This window comes from Siniperca chuatsi, linkage group LG20, assembly GCF_020085105.1.
Source record: "Siniperca chuatsi isolate FFG_IHB_CAS linkage group LG20, ASM2008510v1, whole genome shotgun sequence".
Taxonomy (NCBI): domain Eukaryota; kingdom Metazoa; phylum Chordata; class Actinopteri; order Centrarchiformes; family Sinipercidae; genus Siniperca; species Siniperca chuatsi.
In genome coordinates this window covers 17,909,779-17,933,126 of record NC_058061.1, presented here as the reverse complement: position 1 = coordinate 17,933,126, position 23,348 = coordinate 17,909,779, and the positions used below count along the sequence as shown (strand labels likewise).

Below are 23,348 nucleotides of genomic sequence, written 5' to 3'. Positions count from 1 at the left end.
GAGGCCAGCGACATCAAGTGTACATTTAGTGTGTTGTGGTTAGTGTGCTGCTATTCAGACATGTGTGCGCTGGCATTTGATTGTGAGAGAGTGACATCTCAGACAACACTGCCTCATTGTTTTTAGGCCCGCTGTACAGTAATGACAGAATCCCCATCAGAACCCCACGGCTAGAAAACACATATTTGCAGAGAGAGCAAGAGAGAGATCAACACACAACACAGCAGCAGGCCTGCCTTTGTAAACAGCCAGTGATGTGCTGCCCATGTTACTGGGCTTGTTTAGTCCAGAGGAGTGTTTCACGAAGGAAGAGAACCAGTTACACCAGACTTACTCCAGTAAATCAGGAAAATCTGTTCTGTAAAACAGGTATACATGAATTTGACTTGGGTCTTGGGAATTTGACAATGGATACATATCCCTCCAGACTAGTCTAATCCCAGGCAGGTTCATGTTTAGCTTAACCAGTTTGTATCACAAATGTACCTGCCAGTCTGAAACACAATGTTCCTCTGCAGCAGTCACTCATACTGCTGTACTGTGAATGTATGTCAACATGTCAACTTTTTGACACAATTGGTGTCATTTTAATGTTATGGAAATAGGGCTGTGCGATAATTCAATATTAAAGGCTCTTAATATGTCAACAATTTCCTTTCCTCCAAATTATTGTAGTCCTTTCTCACAGAAGACATTTTTACATGGCACAGTAGGAAAAGCACAGGTTATGGCTTACTGGGACACTTGAATAGAACAGAGCTTCAGTAATGTCATTAGTAACACCTGTGCTTTTCCTACTATGACAAGTCAAAGAGTCTGCTGTGAAAAGGGCCTATTCTGAACAAGCTATTAAAACTAACACAACTGGTTATTAAAATTACTGTTTGACACATAGAAAGAGCTTCAGACCCATTTCAACGTTCAACTCAACTTTCAACTTTACCCCAATGGGGAAATTTGTCTTGCAGTTGCAACACAGAACACACACAGACACAAACATGCACATCTTTTATAGCTTCCTCTGTGGAATAACCTCCAGCTCAGAGAGTAAGTTGTTAGATAGGTTAAATGTATGGAAATCGTTCTGAGGTTGTTAAGAAGTAAAAGGAAAAAAAAAACAGAGTTCTGCAGCGTCCACAGCAACAGTTGTAAAATCTCAAACATGCAAAACCTTCCCTGGTGGCTGATTTAATCCCCTAGCCTACAGCCCTGTATTCTTCCTCTTTCCCCAGTTGTTGGTGTATGTGTGTGAGGGAGACAGAAAAAGACAGACACAGAGGAAAATAGACATGCTCACTTTCCAGGGAATAGCTTTTTGACTTGATGTAGTTTGTTGAGTACTCAACTCTGATTGGCCAATAAACACAATCTGATGAAGTAAATTTTCGAATAAATAACACTTCTTACTGACAAACTGATAATACAAACCCTTTATGGGAAAACGCTTTGTGTGTCTGAGGCAAATGGAACAAAGGAAGGGCTAGCACTTCAGAGATTAGACCCAAGGGTATATTTATCAAACATTACTACATTTTACATAGAGCACAGCACATCATATATACCTCCACAAAGTATAAACTGACTCAGGTGTGGTGGTGCCACGCTGTTCAAGCTAACAGTAAAAACAATGGCTTATTTTCCTAGTTCCATCCATGTATTTCATAGATGTATGTGAACTGGCAAATGGTTAGAGAGACACTATACAATGAAAGTACCATATGATGTTTGTAAATGTGAATAACTGTGATGCTGTGTTGACCTGATGTTTGCTATTTTGCATCAAAGACAAACATTAGCCAGAAAGCTTATGTGCTCAATAGCTAGATCATAAGCTGCTTACCTGTCAGATAATAAAATGTCAACTCTGCATCAGCACTGAAGTTTAAAGTCCTCAAGCCTATTAAATGCTGCACTGATGTTCTAAATTAGATATTGAGATAAAACTAAACCAAATCCACAGCACATGGTGGATTTTATATTTTACAGTGATTTATGATATTGGGCTGTATAAAAAATTGACAGTTTATTTTGGGCAGAGAATCAGTAAAGTGTTACTGATTGCACCTTTTAAATTAAGAATTCCAATTTATTCTTGGTAGCTGTTGTCTTAACACCACATGAAGCCTTTTGATGACTCATTAAACTATTAATGTCCTAATTTTTCTACAGGTCTCTCCGTCACCCTGGCAACGCTACACCCACAGAAAGGGGAGGAGCCAAGTCCTGGCAGCATGGAAGTTGCTGGGGCGCCAGGCTTGGTCCTGAGCCCTCAGAGCGAGGCAGTGACCAGTGAGCTTCAGGAGCTTTCCCTTCAACCTGCTCCCAACCCACTGCCTCTACAGGAGAGAAAGAATGGTGAGACTGTAGCATGCACACTTTTTGTTCTTTTAATCACCACATTTAATCCCACATTTTGGTATTTGATTTTGGATGGATTGGTCAGAGAAGCCGTCGCACAGTCCTCCTGGCTCCGTTTTTGCAGAAGAATAGTCCAGCCTCATCTGGCAAGCACTGTGATGACCAAAAAATAATGAAAGTACACATTGCAAGTAAAATGTAAATGCTATTGTTTTCCTAACAAGTGTTGGTATGGAGGGTCAAATTATTACTGGCCTGGTAACTTCCCAGAGTTGTATAAACTGCTGTACAGTGTTTTGGCTTTCAAAATAATTCCTTTGCATTTTATTGATACAGAGCTATTTTTGACTTGAACACTGCTTTAGGAAGACGATGATGATGTGAAAACACTGTTTATATATGAAAATAACAAAGTAGTGTACAATTGTGTTTTCAGGTTTCCAGTCTGGACTTTCCTTCTTTTTTGGTGGTCAAACAATATTGCACATTACAGTAGTACAGACACTGCCTGGTCACTTTGCTTCTCAGCACGTTAAACCTCTATTCTTGCAAAAGGGGTTTCATTCAGTGATAGTCTGTCCCTACACAATGTCCCACACAGCACAACTCACCTGCAGCGCTGCACTGTGGCTTTTCATGTGTGTATGTTCTCACCAAAGGCTTTGTAATCAGCTGGTATACTGCGGTTTTGTAGACATGTGGGGTACATTGTGTGCATGTTGTGCATGTTCCCCTTTTGCCCTACTGCCTGACTCTTGGCTCTCACCACAAGTTTTAAATGAGTTTGTAAAGCAAGCTTACCAAAACACGGACAAAATACATTTTTCCACTACTGTCCTCTTGCAACTTCGAACTGTTCTTTGTAGAAATGTTTTGAAGAAGGCAGGAAAGGACTGACCCTTTGTCCATTAGCTTATTTGGATGTTTACATCTCAACATATGGTCTATTATATACTATTTAACAACATGAACAGAGGGGCAGTTTTTCGTCTTGCTGGGTGAATGTAGTGGAAACCCATCATTCTACAGACCTTGTAGGCCAACACTCTTGCTTCTAGCTCAAGTGAATATTTTGGCATAGCACTACTCATCCTTCACAGAGGTGGCCTATTTCCAACATAAATTCCTCCAAGCTAAAAAAGTGTGCACAGAGAACATGTTACATAAGTTGAGGCTGAGTAGAAAGTGGGAAAAAACACTTATCTGAGAGGCAGAAGTTAAATGTCAGATGTGTACTGTCTGTACGTCTTGTTCATTTGTCAGTGGAGCGCTTACCTCACTGCAGAGGGTGTTAAAGAGAGAGAGACATGGAGGTTTAAGTGCTCAGGTGAAACTGTGTGCATGACTGTGTCTATGTACAAGGCTGTGTGCAGTGGAGTCTCCAGAAAGAAGGGAGTGAAGAAGCTGCTGTACCTAATTGGCTTGATCCTCTGTGCTGACCTCTTGTTACAGTAGATTAGACTATGCTGCACATTTGCTGTGTAAGACTATAGGCCTTTTTTGTGTCTGGAGTTAGCTTAGAGTTTATAGTACTTGGCTCTCTGTGCAAAGTAACATTCAGCAGCTTCCTTTGGTTTGAATCATGGTGGAAAAGTTGACATTGCTGCATTTATGTATTTGGTTTGTTTAGGTTCACACAGCCAAATTAGAAGTGAACCAGAGCTTCTAAATGAAGGTCACAAGCACTCAAAGGTAGCTTGTTTATTGGATGGAGTCTTGTTAAAATGTCTAATGTGCTGCCTTTGGTGACAGGGGTTTAAATAAATCTGATTCAAGTCTTTGGAAGTTAAGCATAATATCCTTTGTCTGCCATCAAGAAGTAATAGCTGAATATGGGCATATAGAGTGGAACCTATTCATCGATGTAGTCCATCAACAGAAAATTAATCAACAACTATTTTGATAAATGATTAATTGTTCAAGTCATTTTTAACTTGCCTTGTAAGTTCAGTGTCTTTGAGCAACAGGTTTTTGACTGTTGGATAAGATATTTGAAGACGTCACTTTGAGCACTGGGAAATTATGGTGGGCATTTTTCACAATTAAAACCACCATTCGTTTAGATTGCAGTTAGTCCATGGTTCATGTTATTATGTTTTTTTCATCCAAGCACCAGCAACTGCTGGCTTGCAGATGTAAACATCTCTCTCTCTTTATAACCATAAAACCTGTTTCAAGGTTGTTTCCTGTTGTCAGTTCCCATGACGTCATCACATCTAAAAAAAACAAAAAACACACGCCACAACTGGGTCGATAAAAGATCAAGACAACCATTTTCAGTTGACTTGATGCAGCTATGTAGTGCCACGTGAGCTCAAATAGCATTTTTTCTTCCCTTACCAAGTCACTGCTATAAACATATGGGGTGGGAATGCACCCTTAGTTTTAAGCCAAAACCAAGGCATAGAATTGCATGCACTTAAAAGTAGGAGCACTATGGCATGTGCTACTTAATGTCTTCAATAAAACAAAGCTTCGAATGTTTCAGCCGCCAAGTTAGACACAGTCAGACAGTCTGTTAGATAAGCAGAGATATCCGAGCATTGGTCAGAACTGGGATAGTTTAACTCTTACCAACACACATACACGCACTTTGCATTATCAGAAGAGTCAGCCACATTGGCCATTGTTCCTAGCTAGGCGTTGGCTGCCCTGTTTTGTGGAGACACAGTTGGTTGACCTGCTGTTGATTTGTCAGGAGAGGAAGGTTAAGCAAGGTTGGACCAATAAATGATTTACCATCTTTAGGGGGGTCCTACAGTGGCAGAGAGTAATGCACAATAACACATACAATAAAAATCAACGGTAGAAAAAGAAGTTGTGGTACAGTACAGCTAGCTTTAACCATAGACTGCAATGGAAGTAATAAAATATATAAATAAATAAATAATAATAATAATAATAAATATACATGAACAATATTTCAAGCAATGTTTACATCATTTCAGAAATGTTTAAGAAGGTTGTCACAGGACCATGTTTACATCACTTACACACACAAGGACACACACTCTCACACACAGCCTCAGGCCACCACTCCCAAATTTAAACAACCCTTCTTTTGTTGGCCTATTCCTTACACACTTGATTCTGCTAGCCAGAAGGAGACATGTTGCTGCAGGCACTCCTGCAGCTAATCTTACATGAAGATGCTTTCAGAGCACTGGAGAGATACATTGCATGTGACTGCATGTGCATTTCTAGATGCATACATTTGTGGCAGTGAAACAGAATGGAATGCCCACATAGTAACGCTTATCAAAGCTTTATCTCTGACACCAGTTTATGCAACGTGTTTATTGCACAAGGTTCCTTCCTCAGTCATGGACAAGCGCTGGGAGATTTATTGTTAAACACGCGTGTGTGTGTATATATAGAGAGAGAGGTGACATGTTTTTCAGGATGAGGTTTAGAGACAGATGTTTATATGCACTGGTGTGTGAGTGAGAGAGTCAGCTTTGATTCGAGACATAAAGGCTGACACAACAAAGAATGACCTTAAAAGCAATTTACATTTCCTGTCTTCCCAGTCACAAACTTGCCTCTGAATTGTTCCACAGCAAACAACTGACTGAGATCATTCAAAACTTTAAGGTGAAGAAGCTAGTTTGAGTGTGTGAGTGTGGGCTGCAACAGCAGCAGAAGAAGGATGAAGGGGAAGACGAGAGGAGGGGGAGGTCATGTCTGAAATGGCAGTATTGCATAACTTCTCAGAGAGGGAACAGAAGGAAAGCGAGGGAAAATGGAAAGCAAGAAAGGAGGGGGAGTGTTACTTGTACTTGAGGAGGTGAGGCTTGGCACCAGCTTGTTTTTGTTCTTTTTCAATTTTTACTTCTAAACTGGCTGGGAGAGTGCAGAGGAGTGACCAAAAGTTTTTATTTTTTAAGTACATGGGAGCAGGAGTGTAACAGAGGTGTAGCCACGGAGATTGGAACCATTGGGTGGACCTTGTTGTTATCCAAGGAGCAATAAGGGACAGACACACAGACCTACACACGCCCTCTCTGTCGGGGCGTGCACACACTTGTAGACAGACAGTCATGAGAAAGGGAATGTGAGGTGCACTGCTACCTGTGGAGTACCAGCTGCCGGTGAGAGGAAAACGTGTTTAATGTGGCTTTTCTGTTGCTGGACTTCTCTTCAGCCTTCTACCGCTGTTGTGTTTTTTTCACACACTATTCATTGTGCTTGTGTCAGGAGTATGAATCGCTAATCTTTCCGGGAGGGTGAAACGTCCCTTCAGCATGGTGCAGAGGGATATGACTATCCAGTCAGGTAAAGTCTATTTGAGTACGCTGTCTTCTGCTTTCATGTCTTTGTGTGTCTTTAAAAATTATGACAGCGATTGAAAGTTACCTGTAAAGTCCACCTTAAGGCGAGCTTTGCTGACTACAGGTGTGGCGTGAGCTGTTGCATTTTTCAGTAAATGTTAGGTGTATTGACACTGCAGTCTCAAGTGTTGGTATACTTATTTGTGTGAGAATGACTGCTCTGCATTAATAGCTGCAAAAATGTACGTTCTAACTTTAAACATTTCACAACTTTTCCTTAGACACATACCATTACTATCAACCAAACCTGATAGTATTTAGGGTTGGATACTGATAATCTTTTTCAGTTTTATGGGAAGCTTGCATAATGAGGGAGCACTGTAGATTTTAACTTCAGCTACAAATGAAAAAAAATCTATTAAAAGAAGAAATAAACTGCAAACTTCCAGATGTTACCAAATAGGTTAATGTTGTAGAGCCCGTACACTGTAAAAGCAGTTCTTTCATAAGTCTGAGTTAAATTCATACGGCAAATTAACCGTAATGTATGTAGTATGTAAATGTTTTTTAAGGTTTTTCCACAGAGGTTCCCCAAAACAAAAGGGAACAGGTGGAGCAGTGAGGCCAGGTCTCTCCTGAGCAGAACTAAGGGTGTTGAGTCGTTCTAAAGGTGTGGTTTTGGGGGGGGGGCAGTAGGTTAGAGGCGTCAGATTTAAGTGGAAATGACCCACTTATTTCAGTCAGAACAGATTGTTCCAGATCATGACACGCACCATGGCTACTACTGCTGTGACTAAAAAGTGGATTGTAATGGATAAATGCAAAGAGACAGTGTTTTATGTGTGCCAGCAGTGTCCTCAGGAAGCCTTAACAGTGATTCTTAATCATGTGCCACTATGACTTGAGAGTCTGCAGCTTTTTGTTTCAAACAAAACACTACGGCAGCTGATTTCACTGATTATTGCACCTACAACCAGTGAGGGGGCTAATCAAACAAATTGGCTGCCTTAGTGTGTGGCATAAATTGAAAACCTGCAGACTCTTGTGTTTCAGAAACACAGGAAAGTTAAAATCAACTGGTTCAGACTATGAATATCAGACCCTGACTGCACTACTGTGATTAACAAGAATGGAAGCATGACTGGATACCTTTAGAAAGTGGTCAAAAAAAGAAATGTGAACAGAGACTGGGATTTAGAGTATGTGGCTAAATGTTGGGTAAGGAGCTGGTAGACTCTGGCTAAAATTCCATAAGTGAGGTTTGGGATTTGGCTGATTATATCATCCAGACTTGTAAACATAAAGAGATAATCATCATGTCCCTTTTCGTCCCCACCCTTGCATAATGACAATAGATGGGCTGTAGCTTAGACTGCGATGTTGTGTCATTAATGCTAACGTAATCTGAACCTCACACAGACGCTTTGCTGTTGGTCATTATTTAAGATATGATAGCAAGATATGCAGCCAGGCCGAGGCTAGCCTAGCGCAGCAGTGATTCAGGGAGGCTGATGGTACTGTTATGTAACAGATTAGGAGGCTGCCAGCAGCAGAGGCCCCACAGCACTCTGTCAGGCTGAGAGTAGGAGGGGAGAGGAGAGGGAAGAATGAGATAGAGAGACTGTTAGATAGCAAGAAAGAGAAGGAATAAATGTGGATGGAAGGGAAGAGAATAAAGAAATGAAAGAGTAGAGTGGAGTGAACTGAATAATTGAAAAATAAGACCATAAAAAAGTACTGTAGAACTGGACATGGGGAAGAAAGGAAGGGGGAGTTATGTTTCAGTCTAATCCAAGCACATCGCAAACACAATCCAGCTGCATGTCTCCTCGCCTCTCTGCCAGTGACTCTGTCATGGCATTAGATAATCTCTGACTTCCCTAGAAAATAAAAAATGTCCCATCAAAAAGAAAAAACGATTCCAGGTGCTGAAAATTAATAATCAATAAACAATACATCACATCAAAAGTATTATACAACATAAGATTGTAATGACAACAGCATGTTTTTGACACATGGTAACTCTAGTTTGAATGCATATATTTCCTTGAAAGAATTGGAACAAATCTCAGCTTTCCAGTAACATTACGAAACAAGCTAAATCTAAACAACAGGAGACCAAATGTTGTAGTTTTTGGTGAATGTAAACAGCTTTCAGTCTGATAAACATACAGACAGAAACATATTTAGGCAACTGAGGCAAGCTTTGCGAAATTTAAATCTTAAATGTGTCCAGCACACCACGCACACACCCACAGGCTACGCATGACTCACCAGCACACACACACTCAGACACACAAACACACTTCACAACTCATGTCACTGTGGGGACCTGGACATGCACTTACAGGCTTTGGTAGCCTTCCATTTTCACAGTGTGTCCTGACAGCACGTTATTTCAACAAGCACTAACACACTCACATCTTTGATTTGTGATCCAGTAAATTCCTGTTAGATAATGAGAAGTGAGAGAACGTAGCCATCAGCCTCACTCAGATCTGTAGCCTAAAGCTAAAGAAAGGCGTTCATCAGCTTCGTAGGTCTGCTCGTAGCAACAGGAACATGGTGCCTTCACACCCACAGGTACAAGCCCACTCATGTAGCTCAGTGATCTTTAAAGACACACACACATATCTTGCAACATGCACTTCTTCAGGGCATGACAGCTCACAACAGCCTTAAAACATGCAGCAAGGAGCAGCTAAGCTAGCAAACACACATTTTCCCACACTTGCTTTCACAGATATACTACTACATACAATCTGTAAGTCCGTAAACACCTGTATACTCATTTTCATAAATGCACCTATGTTGTGGTGTGTGTTTCGGGCTGCAGCACACACTCACATATGCACATTATTTGTGGGTAGCAAAACAGAAAATTAATGCAGCATCTTGTGCAGACAGCACACTACAATCGAAATGTGTTAAGTATTATTTTGATTGATGTACTGTTTTCAAATCAGAGCAGTAGTCTTAAATTGTGTTGTATGGCGGCACAAGCTGGAGCGGATTGAAGTGGGTAATAAAAAGTACTTGAACAAGTTACTTTTAATGGAGGGTGATTTTGTAGCATAACTACTCCACTACTCTGCTTTTAAAACCAACTTAACCCAACATTATCTACTACAAACCTCTACCTTTAAAATATGTGAATGGGGGTTTCAGAGGTGCACTCCTACACACACACAGTTAAAAGTTCCTGCTGTCACAGGTACAAACCTGGTGCTGCGTGAATGCTCAAAGACACACACAGAAGACATGTATCCTCTAGTAGTTTTAGTTGGGGTCTTGTCTCAAACTCAACTTGCTCTGGTGTTTCTGAATAATAGAACAACCATTAGCCTGTGACTCACCTGCTAACACCAAGTGTGGCACACTTAACGTTAGCTGATGAGGTCACTGTGAGCTGACAGGACTCTTGTTCTGTCGTTAGAGTGACTCAGATGCCAAGTCATGTGCTGGAGAAGATTCAGTGTTGATGACAGCATGAGGTGGAAGCAATGTGGGCTATAGCTTTTCAATAAGTACTTTATTTGGGCTATATGTGAAACATATTTAAGAATTCATTAATATTTCATGATTTGACAAGGTCAGAAGAAAAAAACAGCCTCTAATTTTGACAAATGTCAGAAAGACCTTGAAAGTAATTGAAAAATAGTTTAGTTTGATGTCCAAGTAAGTGTCAGAATCGAAGCTGTCTTTCTCACACACAAACAGAAAACTTTGTTGATAACAGTAAATGTACACGTCATTTAGCGTCAGCATCTCACTTAAACACTCAGATAAAATGGAAACCGGTGTCCCCATTAAAAGTCGGTGTCTAATAAAAACCCTGTCATTGGTCGCTGAAGCAAATTAATAGCTATGCTTTTATTAGATGCTATATACAGTAACAGAAAGAACAGAGGAGGTGAAGGCAGGAAGAAGAGGCCTATAAAACCCCAAAGAACAACCTGAAGGAAAACACTAGCAAGAACACAAACATACAGTACCAGAGAGAGTTCCTCACATCCAGGCAAAAAAACTCTCTCTGTCCCACACTCGTATGCTGTACACATACTCTCACCCTCACTTCAACTTTGTAGTTGTTGTCTTTATTTCTCTTTTTTCTCTGTTGTGCGAATTGGCTTTAGCCACCTTTTTTTGCAGCCAGTCTGCCCAGGAGCCTGTTGTTGTAGGACTGAAATGGAAACCAGTCGTAAAGGAGAAAAGAAAGGAGTGTTTCCTCTGTAAGTAGGGCAGGAGGTTAGAAGGTTCGTTACAATAAAAATTATTTTCAGAGGTTCGAGTTATGTAACAGTCTGTTACAAAGCCGTCATCACAGGACAGGGAACACCCCTCTCCAGCTCTGCTGCTCCCTGGTACCCCCTTTCTCTCAGCCTCTGTTCCTCTCTGAAAATCTCATTTGCTGAACACGACCTCACCTCCCCTCCTCCTCCTTCAGTCCTTTCTGTGTTATAGTGAAGGTTCATGTTACCAGATGCTAACAGCTGCCAGCTGGCCTATGCCTCCATTTTTCCTTCAACACTTGTGCTCTTATAGATGCTTCTCTCTCCTTCAACAGTATACAATTAGACCATAGTTGGACTATTTTTTTATTGACAAGATGTGACACGGTGACGGGTGCTACTGCAGACTGGTCAATGGCTACTCAACAACCTTTGACCATGTAGAGAGCACTGTTACTTTGCTCATTACCTTTTTCTTTACCCACAGCAAGATTTACCAGTTTTCATATGGCTTTAATTTCCTATAGTGTTTTGGTATTGGTGTGCTTGTTGAAACCTTATTTTCCCTGTAAATTTCCCCTTTATTAGCTTTAAAGTAATATCAAAATAAAGATTTTTTAAAAAATGTTAGATGATACATAAAAGAGTGAAATATTCAAAGCCTATATACCATAGTATGGCCAAGACATCAGTACATCAAATGTAAAAATGTAATGTCTTGTACATCAACATGGCCTTGGACATTTAGTATCTTTGGGAAACACTAGATCTTGACTAGACTACAAAATAAAATTACATATGTGTAATAACAGACCTACAAGTGGGTCTAGCAGGATGTTTTAAAGAAAAATTATGTTTTATTACAACGTGGGTTTTATTTTCATACTCACCAAAGTAATGGCTGAGATATATGAATGTGGCAACATCGCTAAAAATAGGTCCAACAAAGCTCCGAGCATGAGTGGTCAGACCATCATATAGGTTAAAAACAAACAATTTTCAGCTTTTTTACAACCTGTCTGATCGTGCCTATTGCCCCATTGGACCTATTTTTAGCAATGTCACTGGATTCAGAGATCTCCGCAATTACTTTGGTGAGTATAATATTATCCTAGCCGATAAAACTGAGAGCCCAAGCTATGAAAATAGGACCTAAGTCATAATAAACTATAGTTTTCCTTTAATGTCTAAATCTCTAGACCCTAGAGCTCTTAGAATGAAGTGAGTTTTTGTCAATTTAAGACTTTGCTGTGGCCGTTAGACTTCTCCAAACTTTTTTTCGCACACATTGTAGAATTTCCCCATCATGTAATTTTTCTCGCATATGTGACAATTCTTTCTAGAAGATATTTCAGTAGTTAAAAAATCTGTACATTGCAAAACAGAACTCTGTCTTTGAAGCAGCTTGATATGGTAGTAGGCCATTCTTTGTTAACTCTGACAGCTGAAAAGAGAATAAAACATGAATCCTCTTGGGAAGAAAGCTAAAGAGCAGCATTAGGTCAGCTAGGGCTTATGCATCCGATATCCCAGAAAGACTTGTACAATTGCTTTATCTGCAAACGCATGCAGAGTTGGCTTACAAGCTTCAGGCAGTGAGTTTACCTCATCCAGTACAAACACAGACAGTGCAGTACAGTAAGTGATTAAGTACATGTTTGCTATAGCACCATTTACTTTAGGGTTTTGTGCCAGATTCCACATCCTTTTCTTACGATTACACACATGGCTGCCATGCAGTTACCGGTTTCTTCAGTGTGAGCGCCATGGTTTAGATATCATTAACTAAATTCCTCATGCTGTCTCTTTGCAGTTCAGAACTTTCAGTGGATCAAAACTAAGAAATCCTGGCCCTGATGTCAATGTTGAGTCACAGCCAAATGCAAACAGTGCTGGTAAATTCCACAGCAGAGCGGGTGGGGGGAACCTAGAAGCAAAAGGAAAAAACACCTTCTGTTTTCCCCGCTGGAATGTTAATGGCTGGTCTGACCTGTGGTAGACTGGTGCATGGCCTGGTTGGTTTCTCGGCAGGTCAGGTTTTGTTTGGTTCATCTGTTTGGCGCATTCTTTGTCCGTGTGTCCTGTTGGTAAACTTGCTTGTGATTGTAAGGTCACCAGTTCAAAACCCAGAACATCCTGGGAAAATAAAAGTGAGGATTAATGCTGCATATAGTGCCAATATGTTACCCAAATTTCAACAAGACCCTTTCTGACACCATAGTTTTTTCATTGAACAGAATATGCCAAACTGCTCTATGCATCCGTGTTAAATGGAGTAAACTATAGAGATAAATATAGTCTAAAGTTAAAAGTTTCTTAATTTAGATTAGAAAATATCATGATTACAACCAAGCATTTTGGATACTTGACACTTTTTAATAACAAATGCGACTGATACATTTTGGTCAGTACTGAGTTTTACTGTTACTGCCAAGTGCAGATATATGTGTCTAGGACACATCAGTGATAAACTTTCCTTTAGCAAACAATCAAAATAGCTACTGCCAGGTAAGTGTATTAACTCAGATCACTTTTTGACTATTAGACACAAATTAATTGGCCAGTAATATAATAAAGGACATAAATTGTTACCATACCAGCGCCATTCTGCTGCATCCCTGCACAAACAGTGAGTAAAGAGGAGAAATGGATTGAGATCTTACTTTACTAACTGGATAGTGACGTCAAAAAACTGTTATTTGGTTTCTGATATCTAAATTGAGGAGGATATGATAAAGTATGATAAATGCTGTGCAGGTGGCGAGAGATAATCACAGACATTCACAGAAGTGAATAGACAAGGAAGTCTGAGGGCAGGAGTCTAACATGCCGGTAGATCTAGAGTATGTTCTAAGAGCATGTTGTTGAGTTCCAGTGCCAACTATGGATGGAAATTCTCAGCCATTTCTGAGAACTTTCCTCACAAGTTCCTCATGAGTTGTACACCTGAATCAGGCTTGCCTGGTCTTGTTTGTCAGTGATGATTGGGGGAGGTTTGCGGAAACTACTAATTGTTGTGGGAAGGTCAATGGAATGTGGTGGGGTAATTGTTTTGGGCAGGTCATGTCTGAAGGACATACACTCTGTGCCAAGAGGGTCATGATATTTTACAAGCAGGGTACGGTAAAACAAAAAAATATTTGGGCTGTAGTAATTTGTAGGTCATGTTGTAGTTTTGCAGCTGTTTGGCTATTTAATTGTGGGACTGATGTTTGGGATGCCACAGCAAGTAGTGGACAAAAAGTGATAATGTACTGCCCTGCCCACAGTTAGACTTATTGTCAGGTCTGTTTCTGACAATCCTAGCCAATTCCCTACATTTGTATTGCCTGTTGCCTTTCTAAACAGGATTGGACTTGAAAAGATTTCTAACAAAAAAAAAAGTTAATAATAATCAATCTCAATACCAAAAACGTGTTTAGATGCCATTTTGCAAGAAAACAGGCAATATTTTAGCTGTTTATGCCCTCTGTGGTTCAGGTTATAATGACCGACTGGAAGCTGTGGGGGAGTTTTCTATTCATTTACACATCCACAGGAAGTCTTGGAGTCACAATTTTGGCAAGACCTTCATACAGTAATTATATCCTGTCTGCTTGCACAAAAAGCAGTGTTTTCTTTTTGTTTAATTCCAAAATATGTGTTTCAGTGACAAATAAAGAAAGACCGAGATAAGGATTTCCAAGGCCAAATAGCTTCACTGGAATGTTCCTGAAGCCAGAACTATGATAGTTAATTTCTCTTGCTAAAGAACATCACTGCCCAATGTAATGGTTGTGACTAGAATATTATACACAAACAGCATGCAGAAGCATCATATAGTAGTAGTACTGGTTTACATTTTAAACATTGGAAACCCTTCTGGGAATCAGGCCTGTCATACTTAATAGTGTGAGTATAGTATAGTCTTTATGCTGTTTTTAGCCATGCTAAGCTAAGATGTTGAACAGAGGTAAACATTATGCCTGCTAAACATCAGCATGTTAGCCTTGTTGCTCATTGTGAGCATGTTGCCATGCTGACGTTAGCATTTAGCTCAAAGTACTTGTGCCTAAGTACAGCCTCACAGAGCAGCTAGCATGGCTGTAGGCTCTATATTACATCAATAGTTCCTAAATACTTAATCTGGTGTGTTCAGTGTGTTCCATAACAACAGGTGTAGTCAAGTCATGGGAAAGAACATAACTGTACTTCCCACACACTATGGCCACTAAGCCCTAAAACCATAAAAGCTTCCCTGCAAACTTCTGCTTTACCCAGTTGGTCAAGGGGACAATGACAATTTTCAAACAACACAGAATGTATACGTTACAGTTAAGGCCTCTACACACCGGGGGCATGATGAATAAACGGCACGAAAATGTAATGTACTCGCCTGCGAATATTTCGCATCAAAACTATTCATACCAGCAGCGATCCAAATTTGCAACAGTTGCGACACTTTTTCAATAAAGGATTGGTGACAGCTCATACTAAAAATCACTTGGGGTTGGAGCTGTTCCAGTAGACAGAAGGCGTTTCTCAAACCCAAGAATGCAAAGAACGGACTTGTGTTCTTGGGGAGAATGTCCTTGCCAGTCGTTCTTTGAAGAATGAACTTGCAAGGTCACGCTGTTAACAGTTTGAGACGATGCGTTCTTGCTGGTATTGCGGTATAAGTACTGTAACCACAACTGTACACTTACAATGTAATGTCTATTTATAATAAATAAAGCAACGAGAGTCCCCTTTCATACTGGTTCTGTTTTGTATTCTTTTTGAATTTTTTTCTAAAGTGCTTACGAGCCAAGAATTTTCTGTAGCCAGATGTTTCTTGATTTAAGTTAAAATGTTACAACATTACAGTGGTACGAAAATTAAATATCTTACAGTTGTGGGCCTGGCTTTCCTCTGCCGTTGTTGCCGAAGTCATCTGCTGCCATGGCTGCAGTGGTCTGTGTGACTGTGGGGCAATAGGTTGTCTATTAGCATGACTGGCCGTCTGGCTAGCTAGCTTAGCTAGCTTGTGGAGCTTCTCAACTCTGACAACGTTTGAGCACATTTTTGATTCGCCATCGATTTTCATACAACTGCCAATATTCGAAATCTAAACAGTTGATTTCTCACCTCAAAAATTCTCAGAAGTGAATTTAGTGATGAAATAGCATATGAAAATTGTAAAAAAAAAAACAAAACAAAAAAACCCCGTTCTGTTGTTAGCCTCTTTCTCTGCTGCTTTTCGCTCCTTACTTGATTGCCGAAATGAATGCTGGGATATTTGTGCTGTCAAGTTCATACAAGTTACCAACCAGTGCATTCTCAGTAAAATGCGAACTTGTGTAGGCCAGTACTTGGGCCACAAAAGATGGCGTTTCACAAGGACACAAGAACACAAGTACAGCAAAAACCATAGACTGTCTAATACATGGACCTAGTGTCCATGACGTCAACCATAGGTTTCTGAAGAACCGTTGTAAAACTCAAAGTGGGCGACTCCCGCCGTTGCCATCTTGGCAGTGCCTGACTCCAGCTAATTCAAAAATGAGCAAAGAGGTGGAGCTGAGGCGGGCCGAATGAAGCCTGGTTGATGAAACCACCTAGTGGCAAGCCACCTGATAGGGGACCCACTTGTCACTCAAAGCAGCCATGCCCTTAATAATGCATAACTTTAAGCCTTAATATAATTTACACTGGTGAGTTATAAAAAAAAAAAAATTCACCCCCCCTCACAGTTGTCATGAACAGGGAAATTAGCTATAGAGACCAAAACCTTTTTTTGTACCAGGCTGTAAAAATGTTTATTTCTGCTGTAAAGTTGGGCATTTTAACAAGGGGCTCTATGGGAAATGACTCGCTTTTGGAGCCAGCCTCAAGTGGCCATTCGATGAACTGCAGTTTTTGGCTCTTCCGTGCTGGCTTAATTTTTCAGGTTGTCGCTTGGCACAAACTCAGAAAAATCGACCTTGTTCCGGGAAAAAACTGCGCAGCTTTTTTGGCATGTAATATTCACGTTCTGTGCGAACGTACTCAATAGTTTGAAAGAACATATTAACATGCGAATTAACCGCATGAAAAAAATGCCCCCGGTGTGTAAAGGCCTTTAAACTGTAAATTGTCACCCTCTCATGTTGTTGAAACTGCCATGGGAATAAGGGCCTCATGTATTTTGTTATGTAAAAAAAACACAGATGGAATCACAAAATCAGAGTTGCTGAAAAATGCAGTTGCAAGAAAACTAAAGTGAAAATGTTAAAGGATTCAGAACCATGAAGATGAAAATAAACAGAGATGTTTGGCATGCTGTGTGTCAGTTTATGATGTGTGTGTGTGTTGCTGAGATTGGCTCAACCCACACAGCGACATCCTAATCCCAGTGTGTGTTGTCATCTCTGTGTTTCCTGCCCAGACTGTGAATCATAACAGCAGGTGGACTTTAATCACACACTCATAACAGACAGCTATTGTAGATACCAGCTGCCGTTTGTTTAAGGTGTTGTCTGTGTTTTCAGGTGCACTGCGGTCGTGTGTGTCACCTGTATGATAGAGGTGTACTGTACTGGTCAGCAATGTTGTGACATAGTGTGCTGGGTTTTAATATTTGATATTTATACTCAGGCCTTTGTTTTATTAATAGGTCAACTCCTCTCTGTGATGTATATGAAAGGTATGAAAGCAATGTATCTCCCTGTATCTCCCAATGTATCTCTGTCATGCTTCATAAAACATTGATTAAGTCCAAGGAAATGCAGCTTAAAAGTTTGTGTGTGTATTTGCAGACCGTGATGTGTGTGCCTCAAAGTAACCTTACCCTGCGAGCGCACAGGTGATACCAAGCTGAATATAGCCCCCTTATGGCCAACTGGCCTTGCTATTTAAAACAGAGTGGAGAGAGGGGGAGGGGGGTGCGCCCAGGGACGACGTTTAACATCAGCATTCTGCGGGAGCCAGAGACAGTTAGGTGGAGTTTTCCTACAGGATTAGGATGCATGAGCTTTGATTCTCTGGTCACACCGGTCCAATAAGAGTCTCATTCTTTCTCAAATCATATTTCGTAGAGTCCCTGTCTGAATGAGATGCCTCTCCTCAAGGACAGACTGTTCAAAAAAACATTTCAGAATTGCAGTGGTGATTGGGTATCAATCAATCACTCTAAAAGTCAGTGTGTGTGATTCATCCCAGTATCAGATTTACCCAAGCATCTTTGACAAAGGTCGATTATGTTGGATGAGGTCATCACTGAAAACAGTTACTGCCGTTTCCACTTGTCCAATAAAAACTGTTCTGAGTCACCATTTTTGAGAGCAAGCCTGTGTAGTCTAGAAAGTGTTCAAGAACAGATTCTATCATCATGGTGCTGTGATTTTGTTCTGTATGCTGTGTTTATGTGTATGTGTTTGACAGGGAGGAGGTTTGCATGTGGCAGCCCCCCTCAGCCTGTAAATAAAATGAATGGCAACAGCTGAGCAGCAGAACTTTATCGGCAACACTCCCTGCTTGTGTGTGTAAGTTTGTGTGTGAGAGAGAGATTCAGGAGGAGCTGCAACCAGAGCAGTCTCTCTGGGCACTCTCTCTGGCGAGCTCACTGCTGTCCTCTCTTACTCCGCCACTGGCCTCTTTTCAGTTTCCTCCCCTCAGCTCTCTTGTTCTTTTCATCCACTACGCGCCCTGTGGGGTTCTTTCCCCCGTCTCTCTGGGAAACCTTCGCAGAGCAGCGCTGTCGTGACTCGCCGGCTGCCACTGCAAGGGAAGGAGAGAACAGGAGGAAGAAGAGAGAGAGAGAGAAGCTGAGACAGACCAATCGATTACTCTGATACAGAAGAGAGAGGCACTGGGAGAGAAGAGGCAAGGCAGTAGCAGCATTTTTCCCTACACGTTGTGGTTTAAAAGGAGATTTTCTTTGACTTGTATGGGAGTCTTCTGAAGCATTTGATTCACGTCCTTCCCTTGGTAAGAGAGGACAGCTAATTGAAGGGACAGCTGGTGCAGTTTTGACACATCAAGGACTCTTCTTTCCGCCCCTCTACAGCCAAAACAGCCAACATTTGGGACTTGGGCGGAGGACCGCTTTTGAATGAGAAGTTCAATGTTTACCAAATAATTGATCTCCATTCTGAATGATAATGCTGGACACCAACCATTGCCAGTCCCTTGAACCCTCCCCCCCGGGCTCTCCTCCAATGGGAGAAGACATGGAGAAGGCAGGACTGACAATGAATCATGACAGACATGTCTATCACAGCCTGAAAGAAGGTGGGCGATCTGGAGCTGCACATAGTCAGTAGACAAGATATCTGATATGAATTGTGTTTGTGACTCAGGTCATATCAGTACTTTATGGCCTCATATAAATAGTTAATAGAGCTAAAGATAAGTGAATTGGGTTTACTGGCCTTTGAAGGAAGGAAGTAGAAATGTTTACATGTACTCTCTGATAAAGCTGTTCAATAGCTGTAAATGACTGAGCCTGCGATGTTAGTCACATCAAATATTACTTCAGTCTTAAAGGTGAAGGTAAATTAATGTTTACATTCAGTGTTCCTCACCAAAGCTCATTGTGTGTATCCTTGAGGCCTAAAAAATCTGTTTGCATGCAATGCATTTTCTTTCTCATAAAACATTTTCAAAATTTTGAAAACCTCCATTATGCACCCATGTTTACTTGCTAGCAGTCTTCTTCCCTGCCTTTTCTGGCACGTTGATGGATACTTGGCGCATTACCGCCACCTGTAGATCAGTGGAATAGTGTGAAACTATTGGCATGAACGTGTATTGCGCCACCTGCATGCTCGTGTGCGTGCACGATAACAAACAAAAAAGGTACCCACTCATAAAAACATTGCTCCATAGCGCTACTGCTGGTCAAAAACTCCACAGGGTACCTTTAAGTTATGACCCAACTGGAGCTACTAGCTAATATTTAATACTTATTCTAAATATTTACTAATTTTCAGCCAGATTGGAAGTTGCTGCTTTTAGTGCTTTTAGTAGTAGTAGTAGACACTTACTGTTACTGTACGTTTTTGTATTTGGATGTGACTTTCACATTTCTGACTAAATGAGAGGAAAACAAAGATTGTCTGAGGGCTTACAAAAACAACTTCTTCCATAGAAAGGGAAAATCAAGACAGCCAACAGTGACATAATATCAACAAATTGGGGATACAGCCTAATTTGGAATGGTTTCCAGACAGTGCAACAGTAAAATAAGATTCAGTTTGTTTATAACCAGCATTACAAGCAAGGGTCAGAGTCATAGATGACTACATTTGAAACAAAACATTCCTGAGGTCAGAATTATTGAAGATGGAGGATATCTAGAGAAAAGTGAGGGGGAAAGAAATAAAAAAAAAAAAGGAATTTCTACAGTATTATAAAAATAGCTGACATGTTGCACTGTTACTGTGCATTCATGACACTACAGCTTTCAGTTGAGAAGTTATTATTCCAGGTCTGCTAACTTTTGTTAAATTCTTAAAGGAGGCACGCATCATGTCTAGAGAAAGTGTGAGCGACAGGAATTGCATAAAGCCATGAAAGCTTTGGTAATTTGACTCGCCTTCCTTGAACTTTAAGATAATTAGTATTCACTACAACCCTCCTTTTTTCATCTGGCTTCCCAGCACAGTGCGGCAGTGTGAAAGCAGTGGGAGTGATTCCAAGGTGTGAATGGCCTTGACCTTGTATTGTTCCTGCCCTCTAGCCTCTTTCCATTCTCACTGATGTGCGAAACATTTGCTGTGGCCAGACGCTGCGTTTATCTCTCTGTTCAACAGATGCAATCACACTGCGCTGCTGTGCAAATGATGAGCTCATGCAGGAGAACATTAACAGGCTTTTCAAATAGAACATTTCCAACGCCAATGCCAAGTGTAACGTCCGCACAGTGCCCACTTCCTCACCCAGTGTGGGCTTGGAGCATTCTGCTTTCATGCATGTTGCTATGGTCAGTGTGTGTAGGCTTAGCTGTGCCAAGCCTGGGGTCTATGGGGACAGTGACAAACTCAGACATGTTTAATCATATCTAGTGACATGAGCACAGCAGGATTAGCCTAGTTGGCCACCATGAACTTGGCTCTACGTCGCTGACCTCTTCCTTCTCCCACGCTGGCGCCTTTCTAACCTTAAACCTTACCCTTGGATCCCTTTTTCCCCACTGCTTTTACGTGGTCAAGGGTCTTGTGCAGAAGTGGACAGTCACGTATGTGACCACGGTGTCACTGTATGCACACAGAATTCCCGTACTGCCATGTCTTACTACTGTAAGTCTGGAAACTAGAAAATATTATTTTATTGTCTTTCATCAGGTATGCTGGTTACGGCTTAGCAATGGTACAGTTTGCTTGCTTTTCTCTGTTACAGAACAAAAATGTCAAAATTTTTGCTGCTGGTCAGCAAGTAAACAATTTGATGATATTACTTTGGGTTTTGATAAATTATGATCAGCATTTGGTATTGTTTGTGACATTTTATAGACATAAGAATGACTCATTTACTCAAAAGACATTTGAGATTATGCAACATTATGCGATAATATTAAAATATTTAAATTTAATAAATGAAGTTGTGAAAAGAGGATGCAATTCTTAAACTCAAGCTGTGCGAGAACCTAGTGGTTTGCTTTCTTGCTCTCTCTAACTTTATTTTCTCTGTGACTTTCATTGTGACTTTCTGGCGTGCAGGTTGGCATAGTGGTTTAAAAAAAAAAAGCCATCCTGTTACCAAAATTTCACCCGCTCGATTGATTCAGCAAAGTGGCCTTGACGAAACCAGCAGTCGTTCAGCATCGTTTCCTCTGCTTCATCTAAAAGCTAATGTAAATGTAGCTGTATCCACCGTCTCTCTGTCTCTCTCCCTCTGAGTTCCTTTGCTCTAACTTTTTATGACAGCGGAGGCCAGTTTTGGCTGTGGCCTAGTATCCCAATAAAACTGCCCTGCCTTCACATCCTTTTCTTAAATTAACCAAAATGGCCCTCAAACCTGATTTAGATGAAGGCATTGTCATATTTTATCATCAGCATCACTACTGACTATGTTTATATGCATGCATGAAACCAGGTTACTGTTATGTCATGTTAAGGCAGGAGATCAGAGAACATGTTTATATGCACTGCTATAACCTGGTTCTATTAAGTGATTATATTAAGTTTAAAACCCATGTTTACACACAGCTGGTCAGTAATCATATTTCTCTCCAGCTCTCTACCATTTTAATTTTTCTTTAGTGTGTGCATGTTTATGAATTTTAAAAATAGTCTACTGTACAGCTGTAAAACTTTCTGTAGATGTGTTTATTTATTAAGTATTTGGTTTTGATTCCCATACTTGTATGTTATTTGTTGATAGCTTAGTTGTTATTATTGCTCATATTGTCATATGAGTTGTTTCCCCACATCAGCCTACAGTTTCAACACCACTGCAGCTTTTCACACTTAGTACTTAGTACTTAGTACTAACATATATTGGGTGTCACTTTGAGACTTCTGCATTTCAAACCACTGAAAAAATGGGTTTAATGATGTCTGACACTATCATTTTTAAATCTTGTTATATACTAATGTCTTTACTTACCAATTCAGTTAGTTGATAAACTGGTGATAACAGCCATTACAAGCCACTGTGGCCACTGGACTAAGCAGCAGGGACTTCCACTTCACTTACTGCCAGAGATGAGGGATAAAGAGAGGAATGAGAAAGAGAGTGCAGGAGAGAATAAATAAGTGAACTGGAGTTTTTTGTGTGTGAAAGAATATGAGGAGGGAGCATGGAGATGTGAGGCTGGGATAGAGGGAAAGTGTAAGATTCTCCTTCCCAGAATAAACCTCTTCCCTGGAAGTGCCAAGTGGCTCGGCATCTTATCCTGCACTCTGCCATGGCACGGTCAGCGTGTGTCTGTGTGTGTTATTGTATTTGTGTGTGTGCGGATTCAGGCAACACGTGAGTCTTTGTTTGCCTGTGTGTTTGACGCTGAGGGAAATGAATCTCTTAGCTGCTGCGCAACATATACATGAGCTTGCCTGGCTGTATTTAGGTCTCTGTGTTTACGTCGCTGACTGTGAACTGACATGTTATTGCTTCCAGGGGGGAGTCTCTAGTGCTAGTCTGATCCCTCAAGATGTAGAGCATACACACTTTAGGAGGATGTAGCGCCAAGGAATGACATTTAGCTGCACAGGCTCTGACGTTAATTCATGGGACTCGCAGTGTTTCTGTCCAGGCCTGGATTGTTTGTCATAACAGAGGGCCCAGCAGCAGCTACGCAGGATGGCTAACTGGTTAGCTAGCCTGCAAGCACCAATGATGTCACTTTGTTAGTGGGAAGGAACAGGTGCTGCTTGTGTAGCAGGCACAACCCCGGCCAGAAATGCCTGGGAAGCCACTTCACACACACACACACACACACACACACACACACATACACACACATTCCCCTTCAACAGTGACAGCTGGTACATATAAAACAAGAGTCTCAGCTGAGTGGAGCCGAGCTGAATGTCTGTGTTAAAATAGT

At 40.9% G+C, this 23,348-nt stretch overlaps 1 protein-coding gene across 15 annotated transcripts in view; it reads left to right on the top strand.

Moving 5' to 3' along the window:
* The window catches only part of mrtfab (myocardin related transcription factor Ab), a 44,565-nt gene that overhangs the window by 2,264 nt on the left and 18,953 nt on the right, over positions 1-23,348 (top strand). For 7 of the 15 annotated variants that reach the window (XM_044179281.1, XM_044179269.1, XM_044179267.1 and 4 more), the window contains exon 1: positions 11,269-19,090. In XM_044179281.1, coding sequence (XP_044035216.1) covers positions 18,955-19,090 — 136 coding nt within the window. In that variant the 5' untranslated portion in view covers positions 11,269-18,954. Of the gene's footprint in view, positions 1-2,169; positions 2,356-6,134; positions 6,450-6,555; positions 6,634-11,268; positions 19,091-23,348 lie in introns of those variants that run through there. The other 8 variants (XM_044179274.1, XM_044179270.1, XM_044179280.1 and 5 more) reach the window with 3 other exon arrangements.